The sequence below is a fragment of the Gossypium hirsutum genome, chromosome D06 (genome assembly GCF_007990345.1).
Source record: "Gossypium hirsutum isolate 1008001.06 chromosome D06, Gossypium_hirsutum_v2.1, whole genome shotgun sequence".
NCBI classification, from domain to species: Eukaryota; Viridiplantae; Streptophyta; class Magnoliopsida; order Malvales; family Malvaceae; genus Gossypium; species Gossypium hirsutum.
Window position 1 is genome coordinate 59,958,410 of NC_053442.1, and position 24,804 is coordinate 59,983,213.

A 24,804-nucleotide genomic window follows, 5' to 3' on the forward strand; every position below is an offset into this window, starting at 1 on the left:
TAATAAATGATAAATTTATATTTTGATTGTTGGAAACTGGGCTACTGCAAAACAAATTTGTTAGCACTGACTAGAAAAATAAATCAAGAATTAAGAGATCAAAAATTTACTACGTCGTGGAAAAACCACTGCTTTAGAAACGAGTTCACCCTTATCGATGTAATCATGCATTGTCCCCCAACGTTAAAACAGTGCTTCGATATTTGTACACGCGAATAAAGCAGGTGGAACTCAATTGATATTGCTCTTCATTAAGAAATCGCAGTAGAATTAATTCCCAAGAAAGTTTGGAAGAGTTACAATCGATCCAAATTAAAACTCAAACTCTTAAATAGAATTTTCTGTAATGCAGTTTAAGGAAAGAATGGTAGAGTTTAGAAGGAAATGAAAAAGAGGCGAGGGAGAAAAGAGTTGTTGATTGTGGTGTTTTTCTTCTCTTTTTTTTTTGTGAAAATGAGAAAAACAACCCTCTATTTATACTAGTAGAGGAAGGGTAAATAGTAAATATGCAAGGGCAAAAGAATAAAAATGCAAGGTAAGTTTTGAAATTGACCCACTATTCCCATGCGCAATGGTAAACCATTTCAAATTTTTCGTAACAATCAAAAATGAGAAAAAAATAAAATTATTTTAAAGAAATTGTTTTTTGAAAAATAAGAAAATTTTTATAACCCAATTACTCAATAAGAGTAAGAAGTAAAGCTATATAAAAACCCTCTTAATAGCCTATACTTAACCAATATAGGATATACCCACTTACCAACATTGATACCTCAAAAATTTATAATTCAATTTTCACTCTCTAAAAAAATTTCTATCTTATACTAGGCATTTTTAATATGTATATATAAACAAAATAGTGAGTTCATACATAGAGATCATTATTCTATCGGTTTGTGTACAGGGTAGAGGGCTTAGGGTGAGTTTAGATGGGCGATGTGTTTATCTGTTGTTAGTGTAAAAACAGCGGTGATGGTAAAATTAGATATTATAACGATACTGTAACGTAAGACAAAAAAAAGCTAAACACCCATACTTATAGTCCTTTCATGGGCCCTATGAATCAACATGCTATCATCCACCTTTTATATAGAGGTGCTCATGGGCCGGGCCGGGCCCATAAAAAAATTTCGATCCGGGTCCTAGGCCCGGGCCCGGCCTGAAATATGGGCCTAAGATTTTGTCCAGGCTCGGCCCGGGAAAAATCATAAGCCCGGGCCCGGACCGGCCCATTTTTATTTTAAAAATTTTAAAAAATTAAAAAAAAGTATTTTAAAAAAATTTAAAAAAAGTATTTTAAAAATATTTTAAAATTAAAAAAATTTAAAAAAAGTATTTTAAAAATATTTTAAAATTAAAAAAATTAAAAAAAAGTATGTAAAAATATTTTACAATTAAAAAAATAAATATATTTATTATATCGGGCCGGGCCGGGCCTGGGCCCGGGCCGAAAAAGTGGTGCCCGAGGCCCGGCCCGTTTTCTAAACGGGCCTCGTTTTTTTCCCAAGCCCATATTTCGGGCCTATATTTTTACCCAAACCCTCCCATATTTTGGGTGGGCCATCGGGCCGGGCCGGGCCGCCCGGCCCATGAGCACCTCTACTTTTATATCACATGGATCAAAATTAATCATATTACTTTAATATATATATAAATACAATATTTATATTAAATAAATATTGTTCGAATAAAAAGTTTATAAACTAATTAAATCTTGCACATGTTAAACAAATAGAAAGTTATAAATAAAATATAAAAACTAATTGTTTGTAAGTGATGATAATTTATGGATAATTGCATAAATTAGATAATTAACGAAAAAAAACTTAGCTTTCGGCTTCCCTTATTTTTTTTATTTAGGATAATGTGGAGGAATAATGGCATTCTATTTAATCAATTAATATATTTTTTAAAGAATTGAAGCATTTTTGCTTTGTTAAGACAACTATGATCTTTTTTAAGATTAAATCATATTGTTAGTTCCTGTATTTTGTAAAAACTATGGATTTAGCTCGTGTACTTTTATTTGATCAATTGTAGTCCCTGTATTTTTTAAATTGATAAATGTTAGTTCATGTACCGTTCAACTTTTGAAATTTTAGTCTTGACTAAGCAGTGGCAGTTAATTTTGTTTGGTTAAATTCAATTACTAATCTTGTACTAAGTGTACATTTGTAGATTTTGACCATTTTCTCTAATTAGATTATTCTAAGTCCCTATACTTCTCGAATTTTGAAATTTCAGTCTTAACGCAAATGACAATTTGTAATCCATTAATTGGATCTTTAATGAGTAATATGTGGAAATAATAAGTTAACATTACATTACATATATGATAATATGTCTGGTGTATCGGATTCTGGAATTAGCAGAACGCTACTTAATGAGTTTAACAATTATTATTTTGTAGGACTAAAATTTTAAAATTTTGGAAAGTGCAGGGACTAAAAATCACCAAATAAAAGTCATAACTTTTGCTAAATACAGGGACTAATAGCAGAATTTAACTTTTTTTTTTAAGTGTTAAACTTAACGCATAATGCTATACCTATAATATTCTTATAATCATAAAATCCTTTAAATTTAATAAACAATTAAGGTGACGAAGCACCGAACTTATATTTAAAAATTAAACTATAAACAAAGAAATAAAATCAACTTACATCTACGTGAATTATTCTTTTTTATAACTTCTTGAAATAATATTTTATTAAAAAAATAATGATGATGAAGTTAGGATTGCTTTATATTTCTAGTAGGTTCATGGTGGGCCAAAAGAACAAATGCATCATGGGAGGAAGGTTGGGGTGGCAAAATGTAAAAGAGACTGGAAAGCGTGTATAAAGGTAGTTATGGCTCATGTCCCATGGGGCATAAATTTCATATTGGGATCAATATAAAATTTTAAAAGTTTGAGGGTTAAACAGGCATGTTTAATAATATTGCCCCCAAGATTCGAATCTGGTCCTCCTCTTAAAAGTGCATTATACCCAACCACTTATTATTAATATATTTATATTTATAATTGAAATAGACTAAAACTAATATTATACCACTTATTAAAAATCTTTTAAAAGATGGATAACTTGATTCATATATGTGTAGGGCTAGAGTTAGGAGGACTGACAGGGTCTCTAGCGTCCTTAAAATGAAAAAATTTTCTTTTTAGTATTTTACAATTTATAAAATTTTAAATTAGTAATGGTAAAATTATACTTTGGTTTCCAAAATAACAAAATTTTAATTTAATCCTTTAAAAATTACAAAAATATAAACTATTAAAATAATAAAATTATATTTTTACAATAATAAAAATATATCTGAATTCGCAATTATATATACTTTCCTTCCCCTTTTCTCTTTGTGAAATTATTGTGAATTATTGAGATGTTGGAATTTTTTTATAAATATAATTGCATGAATAATTCAACTCTACCTTCCATTTTAAATTCCAATTTATGGTGAGTTATATAAGATTTGATAGTGACAAGACTAATAAGAAAATGAGGTTTTTAGAACATCATTTTCCTCTCGCTCTTAAATAAATCCATAATTTATAATTACAACAATTTGTCTAATTACATACCAAAATATTAATTGATATATGTAGTAAATCTTAATACATGATCCTAAATTAACTAATAAAGTAGTAATTTTAAGTCTTAAAATTTTAGTTTTGGGTAAATTCTGCTATTAGTCCTTGAGCATTATGAAATTTGCAGATTTCAATCCATGTGCTTTTTGAATTGGTCAATTTTAATCTCTATACTTTTCAAATTTCGATATTTTAGTCTCGACTCAAACGGTAGTAATGGAGGTGTCCGTGGGCCGAGCCGGGCCAGGTTCAAGTCGAGCCCAGAAAAAATTTTGGCCCGCCTCCTAGGCCCGGGCCCGGACCTGCCCGAAATATGGGCCTAAAATTTTGTCTAGACCCGGCCCAGGAATAAAATCCTAAGCCCGAGCCCGGCCTATTTTTTAATAAACACCAACAAATATTTTAAAAATAAAGAAAATAAAAATAAAAGTATTTTAAAAATATTTTAAAATTAAAAAAAACAAACAATATATATTTATTAAATTTGGGCTGGGTCGGGCCCGGGGCCAAAAAAGTGGTGCTCGAGGCCAGGCCTGTTTTTTGGCCAAACCCATATTTCGGGCCTATATTTTTACCCGAACCCTCCCATATTTCAGGCGGGCCGCCCAGCCCATGGGCACCTCTAGGTAGTAATAGTTGTAGTTAAATATATTTGGTTTAATTCAATTATTAGTTTTGTACTATGCGTACAATTATAGATTTAGTCAATATTTTCTATTTGAATTATTTTAAGTTCTTATTCTTTTCAAATTTTGAAATTTCAGTTTTGATGCAAATAATAGTCATTAATCCATTAAATGGATTTTTAGTGAGTTATATGTGAAAATAATAAGCCGGCATGACAATTACAAAACTTAATTTAATGAATTTAACAATTATTGTATGACGTTAAATTTTTAAATATGGCAACCTGTATGACAATCCATGTGGACTTTATGCTATTTTTTAATTTCATGTATTTTTTTTCATTTTTTAGAAATTTTAAATTATTTGTTGACGTGGCATATAAGAAAAATAGTGTTATGTTGGCATGAAGTACACATGAACTACCACACCAGTTGTCACGCCAACATCATTAAAAAATTAATGTACTTTTTAAATAATATTTTTTTGAATTTTTTAAATTTCTGTAGTGTCTGTCCTTTCAGGTACTTTCCGTGTTTTACTTTCCGTGTTTTGGAGCTGGACTCGGCATACCGGAGGTCTCAGAAAGATATGGTTTGATTCGGTTTAAGTAGAATCTCATAAGTTTTATACGGGTAATTTTAAGTACAAATTTTAAAAAATTCAAAAAAAATATTAACAAATTATTATTTAAAAAGTACAAATTTTTAAAAATAATTAATTTTAAAAAATAATTAATTGCTAACATGACATACACATGAATTGTCATATTAGCAAAGTTAGCAACTATTAACTTTTTCATCCATTTTGGGGTGATTTTGACAAACAATGCAAGTTTAAGGTAGGGGCGAAGCCAGGAGGGCTGGTAGGAGCCCAGCCCCCTAAAATAGAAAATTTTACATTTAGGCCACTTTATAATTTATAAAATTTTAAGTTAGTAATGGTAAAATTGCACTTTACCTCCCAAAATGATAAAATTTTGACTTAATCCTTTCAAAATTATGAAGATATAGGCTATTAAAATGGTGAAATTGTAATGTAGGACTAAAATAACATTTTTATAATGTAGAATGGTCAAATATGTCATTATACCTTTAAAAAACAATAAAATCATTTTAAAATTTTATATTAATATTTATATAGAGGCTAAATTAATACAAGCAGTCTAAAATTTAATTGTTTTAATAATTTCTTTTATATTTTTTTATACTTGAATAAGTCTCTAAATTCATAATTTAATAAAATCTTAATCTTTAACTTATATTAAAATGATATAATGATAAATTTAGCCATCAACGTTTACATCATTCATCAATTTGGCATTATTTTTTTAGCTAAATTTGACCATTAATATTTTAAAAAGGGTTAAATCAATTTTAACAGAAATTCGCTAGTTTTATGAAAATGCTGACTAAAACATTAATTTTTTAATGATGTTGGCGTGACAACTGGTGTGGTAGTTCATGTGTAATTCATGCCAACATAACACTATTTTTCTTATATGCCACGTCAACAAATAATTTAAAATTTATAAAAATGAAAAAAATACATGAAATTAAAAAATAGCATAAAGTCCACATGGATTGTCATGCGGGTTGCCATATTTAAAAATTTAATGTCATACAATAATTGTTAAATCAAAATCACAACCAACAAAGATTAATTGCTTCGCCTCCATAAGACTATTCTGACTCACATTCGATAACACGAAACACACAAGAGCAATCTCCTTTGACGGAATGATAAATAAAAATTGCGTAAAACAGAAGAAGCAAGAACAAACGAAATTGAAATTGAAAAGGACAGAAAAAGAGGAACGATGGGGAAGAAAAAGAAAAAAAATGAAGAACGTTAAACTTATTTTCTATTTTAAAATTAACTTCCCCTTTTAAAAATAAAATAAAATAACATAAAAACAAACAAATATCAAAAACACTCACAGGGATTCGAACACGAGACCCAAAAATACACTAACACATGGCTAACTACTAGACCAACAGGCCCATTCTAACATTAAAATGCGAAACTGAACCCAAACATTCAACCCACTCACTGACCCTAACCACAAATCTCAAAACTTCTGACCCCAGATTTCGAGATGTTACAAAAGTTAACAAACGTTAATTTTTTCATTAATTTTGGAGTGATCTGACAAATAATGCAAGTTTAAGGATTAAAATATATTAAAAAATTAAATGAATGGCTAAATGAATTTTTATAAAGTTTGAGGGTCAAATAAAGAATTATACCTTTTTAAATTATAATCGGAAACATCGGACTACCCGCGGGGTCGCAATCCAGTCCATAAATAAATTATATGGTTTACACCTGGCTGACAAGTTTCTTACCAATTTTATCCCCCAACATTTGTTATCTTTCATTTTCACCCCCTTCCTTATATTGATCTTAACAGATACCCCTCGTGTGCTGCTAACTAAGCCACACACTTCCTTTATAAACTTCCCAATTCCCATATCTCTTTATATTTATATTCAAAAACGATAAAGCAAAAAAAAAAAAAAGAATTAAAAGCTTCTTCCATGGCTATCTTTGTTCACTATCTTTCCATCCTTCCCATCTCCGCCGTCATCTTCCTCCTCCTCCGTGCTTATCGTCTCCGGCGCCTCCGTCTACCGCCGGGAAACTTGGGTTTACCTTTCGTCGGGGAGACTTTACAGCTTATATCTGCTTACAAGACCGAAAACCCCGAGCCGTTTATTGATGAAAGGGCGAAACGGCACGGTTCAGTATTTACGACCCACGTGTTCGGTGAGCCGACTGTGTTTTCAGCCGATCCGGAGACGAACCGGTTCATCTTACAAAACGAAGGGAAGCTGTTCGAGTGTAGCTACCCCGGTTCGATTTCGAATTTGCTGGGGAAACATTCTTTGCTTTTGATGAAAGGAAACCTTCACAAAAGAATGCATTCTTTGACCATGAGTTTCGCCAACTCGTCAATTATCAAAGATCAACTTTTGGTTGACATAGACCGGTTAATCCGGCTGAACTTGGATTCCTGGACCGACCGTATCCTCCTCATGGAAGCGGCCAAGAAGGTAAAAAGAAATAACAAATCATTAGTCGGACTGGGACTGAGTCGACTCAGTTCTGAATCAAAGATGGCGTTGTTGGTGACTCACAATCATTTCATTGCCACACCCCACATCAACACCCAGTGATTATTAAATTTTTTAATAAATTATAATTTTCTTTTCTTTTCTTTTTTAATAGATAACATTTGAATTAGCGGTGAAGCAGCTAATGAGTTTCGATCCTGGTGAATGGGGTGAGAGTTTAAGAAAACATTACGTTCTTGTCATCGAAGGCTTTTTCACCGTTCCTTTGCCTCTCTTTTCCGCCACCTACCGTCGTGCCATCAAAGTAAGCAAACTCACTCTATATCTTTTTCCATATCCAAATACGAGTATACAAGTTTAAGATGTTTTTTCATATTATACACCAAAATGTCGAATACAAATATTTATCATTAAGTTAATAAATTAAAAAATTATGAAATTAATTTGAAGGCAAGAAGGGAAGTGGCAGAAGCATTGAGCAAGATAGTAAAGGAAAGAAGAGAAGAGTATGAAAAGGGTGAAAGGAAGAATGATATGTTGGGAGCATTATTAGGAGGGGAATGGGAAGAAGACCAACTTTCAAATGAACAAATTGTAGATTTCATGGTTGCTTTGCTTGTTGCTGGCTATGAAACTACTTCAACTATCATGACTCTTGCTGTCAAATTCTTGACTCAGATCCCTCTTGCTTTGGCTCAACTCAAGGTAATTTGTTTTATTATCTTTATTTTTTTATAATTTTATATTCTATGCACAGTAAAAGTAGCATGGAGATCCGTACTTAAATTGAATTTTGCTTCCTGCTAAAAAAAATAAGCAATTTAATATTTATATTTTAGATCGAATGATAAACTGAATTTTTTATTAAAAATTTATTCATTCTTGCTATTAAAAATTGATCCATATGTCTCATCATGAGGTATACGTGACACGTCAGATGTCATTGTACAATTATTCCATCAGTCATCTTAATTTTTAACAAAACAAATAGGTCGAATTTTTAATAAAAAAAAGAGACTATTTTATTTTTTTATTTACCGTACAAAGATTAATTTACTCATTTTTTTAGTAGACGGGACAAAATACAATTTGACTCTTCTTATAGTGACCTTCATAGTACTTTTACTTCAGTATATTGATATCTTTATTATTTATAAAGCCTTTAATTAAGTCAGGTGTACAAGATTAAAAATTAAAAAAATTAAAAGCGATGATTTTTATTATAAGGATATTAATATTTTTCGAAAATTTTTTAATTTATTTATTTTTGTTAAATAGCTTAAATTACCATATTAAAATAAAACTCAAAAGGAATGTGTGGTTTCAAGTTTGGATTTGATTCTTGATATTAATTTTATATAATTTTTTATTGTGGGTGTTATATAACCTCTAATATATATATATAGGACTTAAATATGTTAATGAATTAGATTACATCATCTAATTAAAATATAAAATTATCCATATTTATTATGTAAAAAAGTTTAATGAGTTGAGATTTTTATTTATATAAATTTTAATTTATTGGTAGCCTTTAAATATGTTAGTCAACTAGTCGTTTGAGTTTTAGTTCGATTAGTATGAATATTATTGTTAATACAGGAGGATGTGAGTTCGAGTGTGTCGAAACATATTATTCTCTTATGGGTTAGGACATGGATAGTTCTAAAAGAACAAATATAATTTGTTAAAAAATATATATTAGTCAACTAGAAAGATATCACATCTTTACATATAAATTATTTTTATTATTTTAAAACTTTTAACGAGGAGACATAGTTTGTTGTATTTATATTTTTAGTGGGTCCTCAAGAAATAAAATAATGATGAAATTGGTCATTTTTTTTAAAGACTTCTCATTTTCTTCATTCACACGTAGATGGGATTTGGGAATTAATATCTGGTAGATAAAACCAAATGTTTTAAATATTTGTTGAAATGACACTAATTGGTAATTTCATATTACTTATTTAATTTTAATTTTTAAATTAATAATATTTACCAGGAAAAGGTGCGTAAAAATGAATGATAGAGGTTGGATTCTGTTTTAATGTTGTAGGTCAAAAGTAGAGGCAAAAAGTACAAACAGAACAAAAAAGTCAAAGTAGGAACTGGGAATTTTGTCTAACCGGACAGAATGATGACTCTCCAAATTGCACGCCTTAAGCTGTAATAAATTAAAATATATTTATGAAATTAAGAAAATTTTAAAAAAAAAAAAGAAGGAAAATTTTACCAGTTCTCAGAACTTTCTGATCACCTTTTTTAACTCATTGAACATTTTGTCTCTGAGGAAATGACCATGAAGTCCTCTCCCATGCTTGGAAACCGACGGGTATTTTTGGGTCATTGGGGAATTTTATAACTTTTTATTGTGTGCAATAGGGTGTACGATTTGACCCTTGTTCCTAGGTGAGTTGTTGGGAATTGAGCGGCACTGATTTCAAGGGGAAGAACCATCGGACGGTGGTAAAGCTTTTGGCTGATGTTATAGATACGTCACTACCCTGGAAGTGAAACAAATCCTTTTTTTATTCTTAGGCTTGTTTTGTTTTTTTGTGTTTTTCCCTTAACAGACTCTCTTGATTGAGGTGATGGTTTTAATCTTAGCCGTTTGATCGTCTTTAAACCAGTTTTGCGTGAGACCATTTAAGGGCATTAGGGCTCATGAGAACACCACATGGCCCATAATTGCTTGAGACCCACTTAGGCCAATGGACCATCATCTAGGGGTGTAATCGAGTTTAGGAAAATTAATTTCTCATAAATTACTTGAGCCAGCTCGCTCAATATCTAGACTCTAAGTGAAATTTAAAAAAAAAAATTGAACTCGAATAGCTTGCAAGTGTAAGAGTCCCATTTCTATTTTGTTTAAATACGTAGTGATTCCGAAACTTGTTTGATTCGGCAGGAAGAACATGACGGTATTAGATTGAAGAAAAGCGGTTCAGAGGGTCTTCAATGGAGTGATTATAAGTCAATGCCATTCACTCAATGTGTAAGTAATCCATTGTCCTCAAATTAAGGATTAAACCTATATTCACTTTTGTTCTTGCTTAATCCATGGTTTGGTAATACTATTTTTCCAGGTTATCAACGAGACGCTACGAGTCGCAAACATTATTAGTGGAGTTTTTAGACGAACGGTGACGGATGTCAACATAAAAGGTAAGTACGCACAATTTTAGTCTAGAAACAGAGCAGTAGATGTTAGAATTCGAATCCGAAACCTGTTAGACTCATTTTTTGTGTGCTTACTGGTAACTCAACTCGACCAGGTTACACAATTCCAAAGGGTTGGAAGGTTTTTGCATCGTTTCGTGCTGTACATCTTGATCATGATCACTTTAAAGATGCTCGCACTTTCAATCCATGGAGATGGAAGGTAAATTTAAGTATAAGATGTAACGCAACATTATAGTTCATGGTACACGACGAAAGTTACAAAGAAGTGTTGGATGAAATTGAACAGAATAATAACTTGGGGACGAGCTGTTCCGGGAATTTTTACACGCCGTTCGGAGGAGGGCCTCGATTGTGCCCTGGATATGAGCTTGCTAGAGTAGAAATCTCAGTCTTCTTACACCACCTTGTAACTCAGTTCAGGTAATCAAACCGAGTTTTATTTAGAACTTGAGTTAAAAAATAGAAGCTTGTTGCATTCTGAGTTTATATTTCTGATACAGTTGGGTACCTGCTGAAGAAGATAAGCTAGTTTTCTTCCCCACAACCCGAACCCAAAAGCGATTTCCGATCAATCTGCAGCGTCGGCGTTAAATCTGGGCATCTTAGCCATTGTAAAGAAGATGGAGTGGAGGTGTAATCATTTCCAAAGTTGGGGTTACGATCACTATTTTACCTGGATTTGAAAGTGAGGGATAAAAATGTTGTTCAGGTAATAGAGATGCAGTGGGCATTGTTTTGATCCTTATTTCCAACTTGTAAAAATTCCCCAAATGTTGGCATCTAAATTCTATTTATTTAAATGAAATTCACCAAATTTCTCATTGCACAAAGCTGAAGAACAAACACACAAAAACTTTGAATTTTGATTCCTTTATCGAATCATAAAAAAATGAATTTTATTTATTTATTCATTTTTTTTCTTTAATTTGGTGGGATTGTATGAAACTGTAATTTCATATCATTTTTATCTCTTTATAATAAGAGAATGGAAAGAGATAAAGAATGACATGGAATCACAGTTTCATACAACCCTTCCTCCTATACTCTAATATCTTAAGCAAGTCTAGGTTTATATTATTTTAGTCCAAAAAAAATAGTCAAATTCAAGTTACTATGTTTATATATAGGATTTATGTCACAACCTTTGTTGTTTTTAAATTATGTGACTTATATATTTAAAAAGCTGCAAAAAAGATAAATTAAGCCCATGTATTAAATTCATATTCAATTTAGCCTCTATCATTAACTAAAATAATCAATTAAGCTCCTACATTAACAATTTTTATCATTAACCATGTTGACTGTCAAAATAAATTGGCGGACTAATTAGATGTTGACAGATGGCAGCTTCTAGTTTAATCTAATATTTTTCCAATAAAAATAATTAAAAAATATTAAATATAAAAAATAAAAATTATGAAAATTGATATAAAAAATATAAAAATATAAAATTCTAATAAATTCTAAAATATTTTTATAAAATTAATAAAACAAATTTAAAATATTTGAAATTAAAAAACATATTAAAATTCTATAAAAATCATAAAAAGTACTAAAATTAATATAATCTTATAAAGATTATAAAAAAAAACATAAAAACTTGAACTGGATCAAATCAGTTGGTTAGACTAATTAAATTGAAATCGGCAAGGGACAGATAGACGAAATTCTTAAAAATAGAGCATATAGAGTTAAAACATATTTTAACCTTAATATTTTTATTCGAACCAAAAATAATTAACCTAAATCGTTCGGCCAAAATAATAACTAAAATAAATATTTTTCAAATATTTCAAAAAAAAATTGGGGTATGGAAAAGACCTTTGGCCCATTTCTTCCTTTGTTTTTAAATTAATATTTACAGATGTAATACAAACTGTACACTCAAAATCATTGCATGTTCGATCATTTCCTCGAAATATAATATATATATGTATGTATGTATGTATGTATGTATGTATGTATGTCTGTATCTGCTGGCTGTGATCTGCTTGTTAACACTTTGATTTTCAAGTGACTGATTGGTTTTGGTTAAATCTACAAAAGAAGAAAGGAAAAAGAAATGTGAAGTTTCATGGCTACAACATTACTACTATATTTATTTATCGACTTGGGTTTAAATTAACTGAAACACATCATCTTCTTATTTATAAGTTAGGAAGCAGAGACGAAATCAAAAAAAAAATTTAGGGGTCGAAATTAAATTGTAACTTCTACGACAGAGAAAATGTAATTCTACCATTTTAATAAATTATATCTTTATAATTTTTAAAAGATTAAATTAATTTTTTTATTTTTTATTTACTAATTTAAAATTTCTAAATTTTTAAAAGGGCCATATGAATTTTTTTTTCATTTTAAGAGGTCGGGCCATGCCAGCCCCTAGTTTCCCACTATAATAAAAGGTCTATAAATAGTTCTAAGCATTGTATAAAAAAATAGATATGATTAAAATCTATAATGAATTTGATTTATGAATACCTCTTATTATTAGACTCGAATATGATATTAAATAATAAAAATAAAATTTAAAATCATGGAAGTGATAATTACCTGAAATGTGAGAAAGAAGAATGTGATGAGCCAAGAACAGGGTAGGTTTCTTGGAGAGGAAAATCGTTCAGTGTTGGTAATATTGCATTTACTTCACCCTTTCTTGTTGGAGAATCTTATGATACCTTGGAAACCCATTCTTGCAAGCTGAAATCTGTGCCAATAAAAATGAAAAAGCATTCATTTAATTTATGAAAATAACATCTTTTCCTTTCCTTAAACCAATTGAGTTTCTAGAAACGTAAAATTCCCTACTTTCTACAGTTTTGGTAGGACTTTGGGCTCACTTTTATTATTTTTTATTATTGATAATATTATTATAATATCTAATCTCTTTATTACCGTAATTTTTTCACACTAATCACTAATAAATACGCTGTCCAATTATTTCACTATTTCATTTAATTAATTCATCAACAAACCTTAATTTAATTCGATTTATTAAAATATTTTATAAATATAGATTTTTTTAAAAAATTATACTTCTATGGAAATAGAGATTGGCGTGAACTTACAGCTTCAATGTCAATTTTGTAGACAAGGAGCTTTCTTCTTTCTCTGCAACTTGTCCTATAAGCCACAGTCATGTGTGCAATTGCCAAAGCCAATGAAGAAATGAAAAGAGCGGTTTCCATGGCTGTAACATATGTCCCTTCTTTAGGAATTCTCGAACCGAACACAAACGAAGCTTTTATCGAAACAAAAACCAACGATGAAATCGAACAAATCATTGTGATTCCCAGGTATGGTCCCCTCGAAAGTTTTGGCCCATCACAAAAACTGTAAACAACTGCAATAAAAAAAACCCAGAAAATCTGCAAATCAATTAAACAAGTAGTATAGCAGAGAGACTAAATTTCAAAAGTATGATAAGGACTGGATTCAGAATTAGACCAAACAAAATTCAAGTTCCAGGGACCTCACATATGAAATAGCCCCGAAGGAAACAACAATTCGATTAGGGTTTTTGCGTAAAGTAAATTGACTTTTAAATCCACTAAACATATTCAATCCGGAATGGGTTATTGATGAACTTACCGATTATAACAGCTGATCTGATGATGGATATGAGGGGAATATCTATGAGAGAAGATCTAAAATCATAGTTATCGAAATGGGAAGAAAGGGATTGGAGTGATAAATAAGAAGGAGAAAGCGAAGCAGAGAGCAAAGCGGAAGGCAAAAGAGCATCGGCTAGAACGAGAAAAACCGGCGCAGAAAATACGAGGAACGAAATCGCCATTGTTATCAAGAAAAACACTGTTTTCAATACCCTCCAAATTCTTCTCGATTTCTCTTCCTTTGAAAAACCCATCTCCTTTCTTTCTTCAATTTTTTTTTTTTGATTTTGCGAATTCTTTTATGTACAAAGAAGAAGGATTGAAAGTTGAGTGAGGAGGAAATGGAAAAATTACGGTTAAAAATGAAAGGGAAAATGGCAGTGGGGTATGAAAGAAGGTTCCAAGTGTTTGACTGTGAGAATTGGGGTGTGACGGAACTGATGACAATTGAAGATGACATGGAGGAAATTAACACGCACAAGCAACTCTTAAATTGAAATGGCGGGTAGGACTGGAACGGAGTTGTTAACGGAATTACCTATACAATTTTTTTTAACGGACAACTTTCTACTGTACCCGTCAAAAGATCCGGCTATTCACTGGTAATATTATCATAAAAGCCCCTATACTAGGGGTCAGATTACATTTTGCCCCTTCAACTAAAAAAATGAACAAATTCATTCTTGTACATTAAATCAAAGGCAATTTGATCCTTTCTATTAAAATTTCATTCATTTGTACTGTTAAAAACTAGCGTAGTTAACGGAAAAACCAGAAAGTGACATGTGACATGTGACATGCCACATGTACCTTAGGCCTATGTACAATTATCGGTTTTTAATAATAGATCTAGATGAATTTTTTTACAGAATTATCAATTTATTTTTTGATTTAACGTACAATGACTAATTTATTTATTTTCAAAATAAAAACGATAAATTATATTCTTACTTTTAATATATAGATCTCCATAATACTTGATATAGATAGTAAAATTTTATATTATTCCAACCACTCCAAATTTAAAAAATTGTTGCCCAAAAATTCAAACCGTACATGACGAAGTTGTAAAAATCTACCAAGCGGTCCCTATTTTTTTTTTTTTTGTTTAAATGATTTTGGTCAAAAATCCAAATGTATGGGCTGATGTCATCCTACTCATTTGACAAGTAGTCAAGTAAATTGCCTATGAGGGCCCCTTAATTGCCAAATTTCACCTAAACGTTCCCATTTTCTAGATGATTAACACATGGATCATGAGGCCTAAAATATACACACAAGCATGACACATGAATCTAGCCATAAGGCTAAAAAAAATTAAAGGAAATTAATTATGTTATTAAGGGAAAAAAAATTATGATCACATTCTATATAATCGATTAAGGATGAATTTAATAAATTATTAATACAATAATATGGTTTGATTTGAATAATATAATTGGGTAATCTTAAGTAGGTTGAAATATGTCGTCAATTTTTGTATATTGATAAAATTTAAGATTTAGCCCTTATATTTTATATTATTAACAAGTTGATAAATTCTGATAAAATATTAATGATATTTATAATTAAATAAGGATTTTTTTAAAATAAAAAGATTTAATTTTTTAAAACACAAATTAAATCTTAAATTTTATAAAATACTGATTTTTGGATCAGGTGTATTTGGACTACCCTCATTCAAAGTTGTCCCCGCAATATAGATATTTTTTTGTCTTTATATATTTAATAGGGAAGGGTGTTTTTTAAAAAATAGGCGTTGTGACGTAAGAAATTACGTGGCAACTTTGTAATGAAAATATTAGTTAATGTTTTGGTCCATGCTAAGTGATAACATCAACTGTTTTTCAAAGCTTGCTCTAGAAATACGAAACACTGCCATTAAGATTTCGTTTCTTTAAAGATGAAATTAGTAAAAGTTGAATTCATATAAGATTATACTTTTTTTTATTAGATAAATTGTTTAACTCTTTAAAAATTGCGCATAATCGTAAGCTCTTTTTTTTATATTTTTTTAATATTAGTAAATTTTTTCTTCTTTGCTCGTAATTTTTCTCGATACAAATTTTCTACGTAAAATATGTAGGCTCTTTTCCTTTTTTCTATGTTTTAATTAATTTTTTATGTATATATATCATGTCATTATATTGTGTCCAAAATGATCATATATAAGATATTAAAAAAGTCAAATCAATGTTAGAATATTGATAAATATTTTATAAAAATATTTAAAATAAATATTTTTTAAAAAATTAGCATCAATATATTAAATAGTAACTCTAAGTAGTAATGGTGGAAGCCTTTTGGCATGAGATGCACACGTCTTATACACGGTGTGAAATAGAATAAGGTTCTAATATATAAAATATAATAATGCAATAAAATATTATATTATATGCTTTTCTAGAAAACAAGTGGGGGTCTTGCTTGCATGACCATTGCACATTTTTTTGGTTAAACATTTTTAATATTCTTAAACGTTTAAAAAGTGTTTTCTACAAAAAAAAAAATCTAGTATTCATGGACTTATCTATTTAATTTTGACATAAATAATTTTTTTAGCTCTTTAATTCTATAAAAAATTATTTTAGTTATTTATTTAATTTTTTTTATCTTTTTTAGTCTTTAAACTTGTATTTCTTTATCAAATCACATCAAAATAGATTAAAAAATTAACGTTTATTAACTTTGCTAATATGGCATGCATGCAGATTGCAACGTGGATGATATATCAATATTTAATTAAGATTTCAAATTTTAAAATATATATCAACGTTTATTAATTAATTTTTATTGTTAGGAGTTAAACTCTAATAAATTCATAGTATTGAGCTTGACACTTGCATATCGAGTTTACATGTGTTTAAATTTTCATTTAAATTTTCATCGTTTATCATAAACCTAACCTTAATAAATGCATATTGGTGAGTTCGGCACATACAGGTGTTGAGTTTACATATGTTCATGTTTTCACCATTTTCAGTAAACCTAACTCTAATTATTGAAGTTGAATTTTAATCGTTTAACTTAATCTAACACACATAAATTGGTGTTGATGCTAACAGGCATCGACTTCTTCGTGAAAAATTCTTTCATCATGCTTATAAAGACCCCTTCTCATTTTGTTTTCCAAGTAAAGTTAAAGTTATCTCCTATCAATGTTGACTTCTTAAGTGAAAAAAGTTGTCAAATCTTTCTGTTTTGCCTTATATTCAATCTTTTAGGCTTTGCTTAGTAGAGTGAAAAGAAAATTTGAAAGATGAAAATTTGAAAGGATAGAAAAATAGAAATATGAATTTTCTTTCCATCCATTGCTATGTAAAGTTGAAAAAAAATGAAAGGAAAGCAAATAAAGCATTTGAAAAATGCATAACTTTAAACTAACATACACATCTCTCTCGTTTTCTCTCCTCCCATCATTCTAATTTAGAAGGATTAGTTTTTATGCATTAGAATAAAAAGTGATCATCTCTCCTATTTTCTTTCCTCTCACATTTCTCTCCTTCCAAGCACACTCAAATTTTATTTTATTTCCACTTTTCAACTCCCTCCTTCCATCCCTCATATTTATTACCCAATCAAGTACACACTTAAAACTCTATCATGGCTCTCTTAAGGGAAGAGAAACATATAGCTTTTATAGCCTCTAATATGGTAAATTTTTTTATTAAAGTATTACTTAAATATCTGTTTATTGTTTATATTAAATTTTAGTATTAAATTATGTTTACTTTGAGTTTATAATATTGATTTTATTTGTTTTTGTTTACTTACTAGATTGAGGAATGAAACATTTGGATTCAAAATAACATACATTATTTGATGTGAGACGAGGACCATGCTAGACTTACAAATCATCTAGATGTAGCCAAAATTTTTAAAGGTGGTTGAAATAACTTCTATTCTGTTACGATTGTCGCTACTCATGGCCTTCGTGGAAATGTGGAAATTGGAAACTATTGCTTTTCACTTTCCACGCGACAATTACTTTAAAAGATGTAGCTCTAATCAACAGTCTTCCAATTGAATAAGTTATTGTAACCGAGGTGGCTAAATTTGAGCTTGAGCTAGAAATGAGGAGGTTACTCGACCATTGTCTCAATAACAATAGAGATTTAAAAGACAATTGAGTGAAGTTTACATGGTTGCATACATTGGTCAAGTATCTTCTAGTGGACAATGCAAGTGATGAAGAGTTCAACCAATATGTTAAAGTGTACATATTGGATGTGTTCATGTTGAACGCAATCTGTTAAAAAATTGTGTTAAGCTAGTAGAAGAACCGATTGGACATATATAACTAGGGCATAAATAATTTGTAATTAAGACATCCCCTCTAGCAATTACAAAATTAATTAGTCAAGGAGTCATTTCACTAAAGTACCATAATTGAACTCCCCTATTATATTTCACTACAAAAGCTATTGATTTCAAGCTTTAGTCCAATGACTTATTCATATGTGTTACCCTAATAGGATATTCATGATTCCTTTAGGTTAAATTTATTCATCCAATTCAATCTGTTTTATCTCATAGTCACCATTGTGTCTTCCACAATGAAAATGATCATTACTCAAATCATAATGACAAAACCATTTATCTTAGACAAATTACCTTAGATAGGTCCCGTTTTTATAATTCATACAATGCAAATGAGAGGATATCATTTACTCTTTATTTGAGTTATGAATTTTACCATTGAAATTGATACCATGCCATACACAAGTCATATACCCAACATACCAACTTCTGGTCCACTACTATAAGAATTCAGGTTTTCAATATATCAAAGTACATGAGTTATACACACATGATCTGTCACTTACTCTGGATTTAGGTAAGTCACACCATAAACGTAATAAGTGAATAAATCTAAAAATAGATCTAGGATAAATTCAACTTGGGTCATATCCAATGTATTATCGATCTAGACAATCACATATATGTCTCTATTATTTAGAGTCAATCATGCTCTGATAGCTAAGACAACTTATCTCCCCAATTGGACTTATGGACTACATAATAATCCTTTATTATTTGAATCATTTGCTCAATTTCATTCTACAAACTATAGATAATTTCGATTACCTACCTAGTAATATAAGTTGTCTTCTCACATTATGATTTGTTCATATAGTGCAACTTAATATTAGTTAAACCTTAGGTAATCAATAAGCCAATATTTTCTTATACATTTTGCTTTACTTACGAAAACCATTAAAGACAATACATAATAGAGATAATGAATAACATTTGTTTATTTCCATGAATAATCAATTCGATCATTTCGGAAATTTATCAAATATGATGAAATAATTGCATCAATGACCAAAAAATATTAACATTGATTGTTTTGTTAACTTCAAATAATTATTTGTAGTTTTGGTGGACACTGTACTAGGTTAAAGACATTCAGGCTATTTGCAATTGAAAGTCGTAGTTGAGGTGGTGCACTCAATGGGGGAGAACCTACAAAGTCATTATATGATTCCACATCATCGAATAACAACATAGTGATTGGGTGCTGTGCCAATTTAACATGTGGCAACTTATCATGAAAGAGCTGAATGACATAAAGAAAGTCCAGGATAGTGACTTGAAGTGTCAATCGAATTGGAATTGGGTTCCTGAACGTCCACGGTGGATTGGGCACTGGCATTGGTGTCACAAATTTGTCATCACTAAATAGTTGATCCAAGATTGTCAATTTGACACGGATTCGTGGTATATGCTTTAGTTTAGAACTAACTAATTGTTGTTTTTCTATCTCGACGGTGAGTATCCATTTATCTCGAGGGAACCCTCATTGAGTAGCCACCACCGAAATTAAAATTAGCGAGCTTGCACGCAAGCATGTGCAATCTTTATTGACGAGCTAGTCCCTAACCTAGTGTTGGTAGGAATTGTCTTAGTCGACAACGACCTTATCAAAGTAATTGGTATCGTTGATGAGCTTATCAACCCCCCATTCATAGCCCAATGCCTCTTTAAGTCATCCTTTATCTGAATCCAAATGTTGCGTATTGCTTAGCCCAACAATAACCTTCATTCTAGTTGAATGATGAGTTCTTTTCGAAAAATGGTTTACACATTTCAAAAGTATAATTTAATTTAAAGAAAATGAATTTATTTTTTTATTGATCAGAAAGCTAATTTCAATGAAACAAACATAGAAAAATATTGAAAAAAAATTATGATAATTCTTTTTAAAACAAATATACCCTTAATGTAAAAATATTTTTATATTTTATTATTTTAGAATAATAAACTACATTATTTGAACTATCTCGAGCCCTATATTTCAAAACACCTCTACCAACAAAACGAAACGAAAACCCATCTTCCCCCAACAAAATGATATTACTTTGTGGGCTATTGGCCTATTTCCCCCAACAAATTAAACCCAAACCCAAAATTTTAAATAAATAAATAAAGACAAGACAAGGGGAAAACAAAAACAAAAAAACCGAAAGACGGTAAAACATAGGAGAGTTATTTTCGCTCGCTTGTCCCCGTTAGTCTTGCGGGCGGCCATCCCAAAAAATCTATGGCAACGCGATCCCTTTGGCGTACGCGCGCCAAGCTTGCGGTTGCCGCCACTGCCCTTTGTACGGGAGGTGCAGCCGCTACTGTCGCCACCTCTGACGACCCCGCCGCAGCTCTCAAGCTCTGCACCGCCGTCCCTCTCCGCCTTCTCCGTGACTCCGCAACTGCTGCCTCTATCGTCTTCGGTACCTCCAAATCTTGAAAATTGTAACATTTTATTTTCTATCTTCATTTTGTTAAGATAGTTAACTAAAAGCTTAAAGCTCCAATCTTGAATGAAAAATATAACTTCATTGAAAAAAAAAGAAATCAGTTGAATTTGTTAGATTTAAAGGGATAATGATAATTTTGTTTTATTTATAATGCCATAGATAGAAATTTAGCAAATAATTGAGAATTTGGGTACTCGTATATTTTTATATATTTCAAATTTTGGTGACGCGTTTGAATTATGCTATTAGATTACCAGTATTCATTATGGGGACTACCGGAAGGAAGTAATGAGAGAGCTAAGATTAAACACGAAGTTCATTTAAGATCGGCACGAAAGCTTCAAGAACTTTGTTTTAGAAATGGAGGAATTTATATCAAGCTTGGCCAACATATTGGGCAATTGGTATGTTTTTAGTAATGCCGACTCTGTGTCTTCGATATGAAGTTTGCTGATCTGGTTTTTGGATTCATTAGATACTATTCGGTCATGGGTTTGATTCGAAAAGATTTTGCTCTTTTATTTGTGTAGGAGTACCTAGTTCCTCAGGAGTATGTTCTTACAATGAGGGAGTCGATGTTGAATAAGTGTCCGGTTTCTTCGTATGATCAAGTATGTGAAGTCTTCAAGAAGGAACTTGGAGAGACACCTGATAAAGTATGTATCGTTTTGAAAACATAATTTTAAGAAGCAGAATTGAATTGTTTTTAATGATTGTTTAGGTTGGATAACTGCTTTTCCAATATAGTAAATGCTATCGATGTTTCTTTACACATGTAGAGGGTATACTTGTCCATTTAAACTAGCTTTCCATATGCAGGTTTTCGATGAATTTGATCCAAAACCGATAGCAAGTGCTTCTCTTGCGCAAGTCCATATTGCTCGTACGCATGATGGTCAAAAAGTTGCTGTGAAGGTTTCACTCTGTTACTTTTACCTCAGGAATTTTTATTTATTTGACTTCTACAAATTTAGGCCTCTGGGTGTTATTATTAGGATTTATTTTCCATGTCCGTATCATTTTTCTTGAAATTCAGGTTCAGCACACTCACATGACAGATACTGCAGCTGCAGACCAAGCCACTGTGGAATTCCTTGTCAACACTCTACATCAGTTATTCCCATCTTTTGATTATAGGTACTGTTTCTTGCCTTGTTTGGCTTCTACATTCATGCACAACTGCAGAATCCCATGTACTTCTCAAACATTTTATCGTTATGTGGTTTCAACTGTTAGAATTCTTGAATATCTTGGCTTATGCCTGCAGATGGTTAGTTGCTGAAATTCGAGAAAGTTTACCCAAGGCAAGTTGCTTAAAAATTCCTTTGTCTGAATTTACGCTTTCAAGAAATCTAGATGTATTATTATACAATTGGTTTGCTTATGATATGGTATTCTTGTGCTCTATTTTCTGGTTTTATACCTTCCAATGCACCCTTGCTTGTCAAACATGGACATAAACGATATATGTAATTTTCTTTTGCTCGGATACTTATTATTCTATTTGCCAATTATGTATTTAGCTTTCTTTCCATTCGACGTGATATAGGATTTGATTTATTCTGGGCTTTTCAGGAGCTAGACTTTTTGATAGAGGCAAAGAACAGCGTCAAATGTTTGGAAAATTTTCGGAAGCTGTCTCCTCATATTGCAGATTATGTTTATGCACCAGAGGTGCATTGGTCTTTGAGTACCTCAAAGCTTTTAACAATGGAATTCATGGACGGTGCATATGTGAATGATGTCATTACCATTCAAAAACTTGGAATCCAACCTAGTGATGTTGCAAGATTGGTAAGTTCTTGGCTTATTATCGTCTGCCGATTGTTTTTGGCATTTAGAAGCTGTATTAACTCCTGGAAAAATCATTAAAGGATATATATATTTGTGCAGTTATGTGATTGTCATAATATATGTAATCTGATTCTATGCAGGTTAGTCAAACTTTTGCTGAGATGATGTTTAAACATGGATTTGTTCATTGTGATCCACATGCTGCTAATTTATTAGTTCGGCCGTTACCGTCTGGCAAAAGGAGAACTTTCGGTGAGCTTTTCTTTTATGTTGAAATCATTTGAGAATGTCTCCACTTGTTCTTAACTAGTTGCAACTCAAATCAATGATGTTAAATCTTTCTTGTTTCCATATCTATCCTCAATAAGCTAAGTATTATCATGTCTGTTTTCTTAATTCTTCCAGCTTGATCCGTCTAAGATCATGCTCTGTCTTTCAGCATGAATTTGTTCACTGCAAGTAGTGATGTCATTTTTAGAATTTTAATAATAAAACTCTTAGTAATGGAACTCGTTATTGATTTGTAAAGGAAAAAAAAAATGTTTCAAATGTTCCAACTTCATAATAAATTAACGAAAACTTGCTTTACCAGTTTGCACCCTTTTGGGGACTTCAATGTGGCCATTAAAAATCCGAGTTTGTGTGATGGATTTCTTTTTGAAGCTTTTTCATGTGTTTGATTGTGAAGTTTAGTTGCTTCTCTGGATACAACACTCAGAACCTGATCTTTTTCTCCTTTGGTCCACAGGCAAGAAAAAGCCACAGTTGATATTGTTAGACCATGGTCTTTATAAAGAACTCGACTTCTCTACTAGATTCAGCTATGCTTCTCTTTGGAGGGTACGTTGTCCCTCTCCCAAAAAATTTGGATATATTTCTTGGATGCATTTATAGTTTTTATTTACATTACTTTGACTTTACATTTTCTTAAAGTACCTTTGCTGGAAATATTTGTGTATCAACACTAGAGTAACATCGGCTTTTACTTGTGAGCAATGTGATATGTTAATTCATGCTTGCATTGCAGGCATTGGTGTTTTCTGATGCTAATGGAATAAAGGAACATAGTGTGAAATTGGGTGCTGGGGAGGACCTGTATGTGCTATTTGCAGGGATTCTAACGATGAGGCCCTGGAATCGGGTCATTGACCCAGCTGTGGATCATTTGGTCATAAAAGGCACTGATAGTGATCTTTCTGAACTACAGGTGATATTATAAGTTTTGATGTACTGATATTGATATATTTTTCCTCCTATTTATTGGCTTCCTTCTGAATAAGGATTCCATTGGAGCTCTGTTTTTGTGTTTAGAGATTATGATTTGCCATAAGTTTGAATGTTGGATTGTTTTTAATTGATTGATTCTCACTTCTTGCTCGGCCATATCTATCTTCTCCGGCAGATGTATGCATCTCAATATTTCCCTCAAATATCCGAGCTTCTCCGTCGACTGCCCCGTGTTATTCTATTAATGTTGAAGACAAATGATTGCTTAAGAGCAGTCAATAACTCGCTGGTATTCTCTACTTTTCTGTACTTGATTTCATTAAATTCTTTGTTTCCATGTTACTTGGACTTGAGTGTGAGTCTCGGACATGGGAGTGTTAGAACAACATATGGCTATAATAAGGAGCTTATTGCTTTGACTGCTGCATGACAGTTACAGGGTTCTTCACTCGAGACATTTTTGATTATCGGAAGAGTTTCTTCCGAAGCTGTTGTCGAAGCAAAAATGACGCAGATGAAATCATTATTTTCCTGGATTGATATCTGGTTCGAGGAATTCCTTTTTGAAGCTCGCCTTTTAGCACTGCAGATAGCTTTTTGGCTTTTACGAGTCCGTAATGCATTGACTTGAACACCAATTCAGTTCCGAGAACAGTTTTTCAACCGACCTCCGTGGAGGTTGTTTGAGCTCGGATCAACAAACGTATTGATTCTTTATCACTTCAAAGAAAGGAATAAATTCATATAGTTCTTTTATCATGATTTCTTAAAATACCCATTATGTGTGGGGCATTAGTGAAATGTTATGGAAATCCCCCCATTCAACCGGACGACTTATGAACTGTAACTACAAGAAAACATGATATTTTTTCTGAGAAAAAAACAGTGGATTAATTTCAATGACAAAGCTGAATCAGCTGATTACTCGA

At 31.2% G+C, this 24,804-nt stretch overlaps 3 protein-coding genes across 4 annotated transcripts; 2 read left to right on the plus strand and 1 right to left on the minus strand.

Moving 5' to 3' along the window:
* Positions 1-6,650: 6,650 nt before the first annotated feature.
* Positions 6,651-11,308, plus strand: LOC121203585 (cytochrome P450 90A1). Its single transcript, XM_041096010.1, has 8 exons — positions 6,651-7,275; positions 7,451-7,600; positions 7,747-8,001; positions 10,208-10,294; positions 10,386-10,464; positions 10,575-10,681; positions 10,769-10,902; positions 10,983-11,308. The coding sequence occupies exons 1-8, from the start codon at positions 6,760-6,762 to the stop codon at positions 11,071-11,073; spliced, it is 1,419 nt and encodes a 472-aa protein (XP_040951944.1). The 5' UTR covers positions 6,651-6,759; the 3' UTR covers positions 11,074-11,308.
* LOC107900440 (uncharacterized) lies at positions 10,505-14,551 on the minus strand. 2 transcript variants are annotated; one of them, XM_041096012.1, is made up of 4 exons: positions 14,074-14,551; positions 13,551-13,825; positions 13,036-13,189; positions 10,505-11,155 (listed from the first exon to the last, which is right to left on the minus strand). In XM_041096012.1, exons 1-3 carry the CDS (start codon positions 14,348-14,350, stop codon positions 13,124-13,126), a joined length of 618 nt encoding a protein of 205 aa, XP_040951946.1. In that variant the 5' UTR covers positions 14,351-14,551; the 3' UTR covers positions 10,505-11,155; positions 13,036-13,123. The 2 variants fall into 2 exon arrangements, with proteins under 2 accessions (XP_040951946.1, XP_040951945.1); XM_041096011.1 differs by having other exon boundaries at positions 10,505-12,519.
* A 5,996-nt stretch (positions 14,552-20,547) lies between these two features.
* Positions 20,548-24,804, plus strand: LOC107900441 (putative ABC1 protein At2g40090). The gene is made up of 12 exons (XM_016826041.2): positions 20,548-20,827; positions 21,104-21,258; positions 21,385-21,510; positions 21,674-21,769; positions 21,891-21,991; positions 22,122-22,158; positions 22,430-22,648; positions 22,789-22,900; positions 23,397-23,488; positions 23,676-23,855; positions 24,051-24,164; positions 24,309-24,804. Exons 1-12 carry the CDS (start codon positions 20,644-20,646, stop codon positions 24,504-24,506), a joined length of 1,614 nt encoding a protein of 537 aa, XP_016681530.2. The 5' UTR covers positions 20,548-20,643; the 3' UTR covers positions 24,507-24,804.